Genomic DNA, 7,264 nt, shown 5'->3' with positions numbered 1-7,264 from the left:
AACATTATTAGTAATAAATTAAGCACATGAATCAAATGACTATTGCAACATGATGAACTATGAAAACCATACAAAATCATCAAAGAATGTAAAAGGATTTTACATAAATGGACTATTCTGCCGGCAGCTCAAAGTGCTGACAGAAAAACTGCCTGGGAGAAGGACACAGAGTTTTGTCAAGTTGGCCAAGGACTGCACAGCAGAGAGGCCTATAGAGGTGGCCCACAGAAGTAAGTTGATCAGAGTAGCAGCCGTGTTAGTCTGTATCCGCAAAAAGAAGAGCAGGAGTACTTGTGGCACCTTAGTCTCTAAGGTGCCACAAGTACTCCTGCTCTTCTTTTTGCAGAAGTAAGTTGCTGATCAGAGCTAAACCAGCAGGTATTCATTATATGTCCCAAGATATTTTACACAAACCTCTGTGGCCTAACATGTTTTACACAATCTGGGATGGCACAAGATGTTTTGCACAAAGACCATGAATATTCAGGAGAGAGTTGTAAGATTTCCAACGTCCAAATTGTGGTAGGACAGTTCAGATTTTCCCCACAAGCAGAGTTCTTTCCGATTGGCCCACAGCAGCTTTCCCAAGAAATCAAGCCTTCAGAAACTGCATTAAACAGGCAGTTTGGGTCAAAGCATCACTCTCTGAAGATCTAATATCTGGATCAGAGAGATAGCAAGTGCAATTGTCATCACCTGGCTACTGAGAGTGCCTCAAATCTGGTAACTACTAAAGTCGCTTCCCTTATACTCACCCTATTAACTTTTCCTTTAAAGTTCTATCTAGGGAGATGGTTGTGAGATGCACAAAGACAAGAAGAAGACAGCTCTGATAACCCCTTGAGAAAATGAACTACCTGGATGAACTTTCTAGCTGTCTCGAGAATCTATTTGGGGCCACTGTGATGCAGAGCTGGAGAACACGCCTTCATGCCTGTTTTATGGATAAGTACCAAATTCCATGCATTTTGTTTACTCCAATAAAAACTTTATTTTGAAGCTATGTGAGTTAAAACCACCATCAGGATGATTTCAGTTATCTGAATTCCCTTTATCCAGAAATCCTAGTTATCCGAATGCACAGTGGGTCCCCCCGTAGTGCTGTGTTAGTTAATCACCCTCTGATGAACTAACCTCAGGGCTGTGGGAGCTGCGATTTGGGAGGATTTCCAGATTTAGTGATGAGGACAAGGAAAAAAAGGAAGAATTATGGAGAAAGTGGGGAGGAGAGAATAGGTGGGGAGGGAGAAAAAAGCAAACAGTCAAGAGAGAAACAGATGAAGGGGTTAAGGTGAAGACTGAAAGGTGAAGACTGAAAGGAGAAGGGGTCAGGGAGAGAAAGGACAAAGGAGAGACAGGACAGCAGTTAAGGGAAAGAGAACAGGGCAGGAGGGAGGGGAATGAAGTGATGCAGAGGATGGTGGAGGAGAGAACAAGGGAATGAAAGAAGGAGGATAGGAGGCATAGCCACAGGAGACAGCAACCTCCTTGTTGCTTCTTGAGGACATCCTGACACTGATAGCCCTGGAATCCACAAACACCAATACAAATAGTGAGGGGTCGGGCCAACTCACTCCCCTGGGGCTATCAGTGCTGGGAAACACTCAAGCAACACCAAGGAGGCTCCTGTCTCCCGTGACTCCTCTCCATCTCCTTCTCTCAGTCCTTCCTTCCCCTTTTCTCTCCTCCACATTCCCCTCTGTCTCCCTTTGGGTTCTGTCCATACAGCACCTTGGGGACAACCATCATCACAGTATGTAGGGGATAAGTGCAGCCCAAATTGACCCCTTCCTCCTTTGCCTCCTTGTTTCCTCTGGCTTCTAGCACAAAATTTTCTTGCACCTTTGTTTGCCCATTGCCCAGTTATCCAAAGTTTTGGATGTTGCTCAGGCCAGTCAGATAAATGGGAGTGTGCTGTAATAGAACGTATGATGTTTACTTTATTTCACTAATAAACTGAATCTTAATTGTCTAAAAATTAGGGTAGCTCAGTTGGGAAATATTTGTAAAATGAAATAAGGTAGCTGAGAGACATCCTGAGTGTTTCAGAGTTTAGCCTAGAAACCATACAGAGAAATTGAGTTTCTTTCACAAAAGGAGGAAGCAGATTTGATTGGCTGGTTAGCTAAAGATTGTTCCCACTATTTGAATTTTAAGTTAACCTTGACTACTTAGTTCAAGTTGCCTAGGAAGATAGAATACTGGTAAAATTCTAGAGAAATTGGAATAGTTTAAATCAGCATCTGATTATTAGGGCTGTCAAGCAATTAAAAAAATTAATCACAATTAATGGCACAATGAATTGCGCTGTTTCACAATAATAGAATACCATTTATTTAAATAGTTTAAATGTTTTCTATATTTTCAAATATATTGATTTCAAATATATTGATTTCAATTACAATGCAGAATACAAAGTGTACAGTGCTCATTTTATATTTATTTTGATTACAAATATTTTCACTGTAAAAAACAAAAAGAAATATGATTTTTCAATTCACCTAATACAAGTACTGTAGTGCAATCTCTTTATCATGAAAGTTGAACTTTTTTTAACTGTGATTAAGTTTTTGAGTTAATCACATGAGTTAACTGTGATTAGTCGACAGCCCTACTGATTATGGTTCGGGTTTAATGGGTGATAACTAATTGAATTGTTGTTCTTAGTACTTAAACAACTTGTTTTTGTCTGATTTTTGAAATTTAACTTTAGAGCTGCTTGTTAGAACTGCCACAGGTGCTCCCTTAATTCTACTGGGGAACATATTTGATTAGAAAGGGATAAGAATCAGCACTAAAGGATTCATAGTTCCATGTTGGTACCAAGTATAGTAGAGAATTGGGGTAAAGTTTGCCTATGTAACAAAAATGTGATAAGGCCTGTAAAGGAATTGATGTGATTTGTTATTACTTGGTCAATTCTAACATCGCATCATGAATTCATTTTTATAAATTTTATAAACATGAATACACAACCACCTTCCTTTTGCTTTCTGTATTTTCTTAATTGCGTTCAGTTCTATTTTGGCTAATAAAATACAAAAATGCGTGATAATTCTGCATTCTGTACTTTGGCTAAGGAGAAAGCGATTACCACGAGAAACCTAATTTAAAACACTGGAAAATTAAAATTAGTTACAAAACACTTGTTTGTAAATTGTACTTTGCCTCACAATTATAGTTCTCTGAAATCCTCCATGTCTGTCTATGCAGCTGTATAGCTAACAATCATTATTATTAAGAGATTACATAACACATAAATGTCATTTGGATTAAAATAATATTTCTAAAGCTCAGTATTTCCCCATGACCTATAAATATAGGGACTCAGTTTCTTCTCTGTCTTTGTGTCTCTTCTCTCCAGTGACACTGAGTTCCTGGCAACCTTCAGCCATGAAGATCCTTTATCTGCTCTTTGCTGTCGTCTTTCTGGTGCACCAGGGTGCAATCGGTAAGATGTAAATGAAAACGAGGCATGATACAGAGGGATATCTGGGAGCACATACTAAGGTCATCTAACCCTTTCTATTAGAAAAAAGTTTCTCACGTTTTCTTAGGAGTTCTAGCGCCTCTTCAGTTTGCAGATGATACATGAAATTTGAGAGGAATTATCCTGAGATCAGGGTGGCGTCTTTCCTGCCCCCAGTAAAAATCATTGAGAGTTGACCAAATTATGACCAGTGGGGAGAAAAATATTTCCATCGTGTTTTCCTCAGATCTTTTGGAGGCTTGCTGCTTTTTATTAGTCCACAATCTACCAACACTGCATGCACTCTTCCTGAAACAGGCAATCACACAATTGAGTAACTGGACAGGTTACAGACAAAATGAACTCAGGCCAACCCTGTTCAATATACCTTTAGTCTAGGAGAAGGTGATTAGGGCTGGGAGCTAGAAGACTGTAACTTACAATGTAACTTCTGCTGGCTAGTGTTAGTAATTCTGTGCCTTTCACAACTTGTATTATAAAGTCAGGCCCCATGTGCTACTGAGAGGTTACACAGCTGGGAACAGAACCCCAAGGTCTATACAATGGCAGCCCTTCATCCCAGTGTCTGAGCCCCACTCTCTCTCAGAACCTACCACAACTGTGTGCTTAGCTTTGTTCCTAGAGATGATATCATCACCGTGGGACAGTGTTTGCAGCTGTAACAATGTAGCCGCTTCGGTTGTCCTGTGACCTCCAATTAAAAATGTTCTAACCTAACTATTCTACAAGCTTTGGCTGTGCACATTTGGTCTGCATTTTCAAAACAACAGGTCCTACAGGTATAACTGGAGAGTGGCAATTGGTCATCAGGAAACTATTCCTGAGTGAGTCTTTGGGGAAAAAAATCTACAGTCCCACAGACAGTCAGACTTTCAAACGGGAAGTGACTTTTTCAAGCCCGTCTCTTTCAAACAGTTGTAGTCATCCAACCCAGTGCTGAGACAGTTCAACCCTATGTAGCCAAATGTCATGGATGATACTCCTGGCAAATCACTGTCAGAGCCAGAGGGAATCACACCCGCAGCAGCCACTAAAGGAAGGTGGAGATGTGGGCAGGTACTTGCTTTCCACTCCTTAAAGGCATGGGCAGCCCATGCTCAGGCTGCAGATTTGAGAATTATATCTCTAAAAGCCAGCGGCCCGTTTAATTAACTCACTCTGTTCCCTTCTTAGAGTCAGCCACTGAATTTGCACAGAACTACAAACATTTATGTAGTAATAAAGCTGTGATAAACTTTTGCACTGGCAAATAATTGGGCTGACTTGGACAGGTGTAAGGGAATGGGAAATGCCTGTCATCCTGGAAATAAAGCCCTTATTTACCCTCTCTGCAGAATGATGATGACTCTTTTTCTTTCTGCAGAATTCTCCCAGGCTCAGAATCTCAACAGGAGATGTGTAGAACAGGGGGGTACCTGTTACTATCTGAGATGTCCCCAATTTATTAGGACAGTCCTTGGAAGATGCTACAATCGTGGTGTTTGCTGTGGAAGGTAAGTTCAGAATTCCGCAAGGCAGTCACTGCAGTGTGAACAGAAATATTTGTTCTACCCCTTCTTACGTCCAAGCTGTTTAATACTCTTGGAGGCTCAGCACGCATAGCCCGGCCCAGAGGCAAAGGAGGCTTCAAGCCACATCTGTGCTGCCCACATTCTAGGCCACCTGAGGGTTGGACTGGCCCTAACATGTACGAGAACCACTCTTTTAGCTTCTCTTACATACAGCAGCCTTACCCAGATTGCCTGTGGGACACTCCACAGTCTGGAGCAACCCAGAGTCTCTGTAGTGCTCAGAGCTACAGGGATTGCCCCCTTAGATCTGACAGCCTCCACCAGCTTCTACAGTGCTGTAACAGGGACAGCAGTGACTTATTATGGCAGCCGTGAGCTGCTCATGCTTTGGGAAAGTCTCCCACCTCCAAGTCCCTTTATGGTTCTTGTCCCGTCTCCATATGCTGCTGAAGTTTTATGTCTGGGCAGGGGTTGCTGCCCAAACACCCCATTGTCTACATTTCTTTTATATTTTAGAATAGGGAAGTCAAGTAGAAAAAAACACAATTTCAAGTTAGAAATAAGACACAGATTTTTAACAACGAGGGAACAAACGGCCAAAGGAAATAGCGTATTCTTCATCTCTTGGTGTCTTCACATCACGGCTGGATGCCTTTCTGGAAGATAATCAAATACATGTTACTTGGCTGAATAGAAGGGGTAACTGGAAGAAATTCTATGGCATGAGGTCAGACTAGATGATCAAATGGTCCACATTCTGGGAACAAAATGGCTGTTGTCTGCATCAACTGAATATTTATAAGGTTTTAAACCTGTAAAGCTACAGCTTTATGACAAAGAAAAGCCTAAGTGTTTGGAGGTTACTGACACCTGAGGGTGAATGTAAGTTTGTGTGTGTGCAGGAAAGATAAAAAAAGTTAATACGGTAAAGTATTTTCAAACTAGTTAACTCAAAACTGGCAGAACATTGTAATTGGATGCTTGTCCTCACTCAAGGGCCCTTCCAGACCAACCCAGTGTGAAAAAAGTGGAAGCTAACACATTAATTAAAATTGAAGCCAGACAAGCACAATGCATCATTCACTGGGCTTCCCAATGGTATATGTGGGTCCAAATGTTGCAAATACTAATGCACATCAGGAGCTGGATTAAGAGTATCATTGTTCATGGGTGTGAGATCTTACAGACTGGAGATGCTGTAGAACACAGAAGTGTGCTAGGCACTATCTTGCCCAACAGATTGGGGATTAAAGCAGAAACCTCTGGAGTAAAGCACAAGAGGGGTTCTCTAATTGGGCCTGTAACAGACTCCCATTCTCTGTAGATCAGGCATAGAGGTGACACGTAACACATGCTGACCGGTGGGTGAGACCTGCATGTTATTGAAAGCGCTCACTGGTCCATATAAGTATCTCCCGTAAAACTCTGGAACAGTATGTTGCAGTGGGGAAATGAATTCCCTTTGCTGGAGTTAACCAGGAACCCCTTCACTCACCACACAGTGACTAGGGGATTCCACCTGTGCCTCTTGATTTAAAATCAAACTTCATATTATCCCTGTTCTACAGGAAAACATTAACAAAATCTGATTCTCTTTTTTTTTCTACAGGGGACTGTTCTGATTGTCTAGACAGGAACTCTGGGAATCTGTGAGACATCCACTTGCTTCTAAAATCATTGGATCCTGCTTCAAGGGAACTCTGAAGTACTGTTTGTTTTGGCTCTAAAGAACCTTGTGAGCTGGAGAAATTACAGAAGGGAGCCCTTGTATCCTCCATATAAGATTTGTTACCTTCCTTTTAATAAAAGCAAGTTGGTTTGAGATAATCTTGCTGAAGTAAGTGTGTGTGTGTGTGTGTGTGTGTGTGTGTGTGTGTGTGTGTGTGTGTGTGTGTGTGTGTGTGTGTGAAGCAAAGGATCTGTTTCTATAATTTGTCTCCTTTAGAGATCCATTTAGTTTTTCTTTTTTAAAATTAAAAATAAAATGCCCTTAAAACATCCTTCTCACATGTTGTTTCAACACCTGGGTATTTGTAGACCATGATCCACATATCTCTGAAGGTTTCAGTGAGCTCCTGTGGGTAATCTTTATTTCTTATCGTTGTTACAAATCCTTTGAGTTGGTGGTATCAGTGGGGCTGGGTTCAGGTCACAGACTGACTGTACAGTGTGTCACGCCCACCAGGGAGTTCCATGGCACCTTAGACCCCCACACACACACCTCTCTGCTCCGAAACCTCATCTTCTACATTGGGGAGAAAAG

General features: G+C 41.4%; 1 protein-coding gene across 2 annotated transcripts; it reads left to right on the top strand.

Moving 5' to 3' along the window:
- Positions 1-635: 635 nt before the first annotated feature.
- On the top strand, positions 636-6,861 carry LOC128834867 (antimicrobial peptide THP1-like). Of its 2 annotated transcripts, XR_008444503.1 has the most exons (4): positions 636-723; positions 3,365-3,451; positions 4,854-4,983; positions 6,611-6,861. XR_008444503.1 is itself a non-coding variant. In XM_054024016.1 (3 exons), exons 1-3 carry the CDS (start codon positions 3,307-3,309, stop codon positions 6,621-6,623), a joined length of 288 nt encoding a protein of 95 aa, XP_053879991.1. In that variant the 5' UTR covers positions 2,448-3,306; the 3' UTR covers positions 6,624-6,861. The 2 variants fall into 2 exon arrangements, 1 of the variants encoding a protein (XP_053879991.1); XM_054024016.1 differs by lacking the exon at positions 636-723 and having other exon boundaries at positions 2,448-3,451.
- Positions 6,862-7,264: the final 403 nt, after the last annotated feature.

Source organism: Malaclemys terrapin, chromosome 3 (genome assembly GCF_027887155.1).
Source record: "Malaclemys terrapin pileata isolate rMalTer1 chromosome 3, rMalTer1.hap1, whole genome shotgun sequence".
NCBI classification, from domain to species: Eukaryota; Metazoa; Chordata; order Testudines; family Emydidae; genus Malaclemys; species Malaclemys terrapin.
Note: the sequence above shows the minus strand (reverse complement) of the source record. Positions and strands in the feature narration are given on the sequence as shown.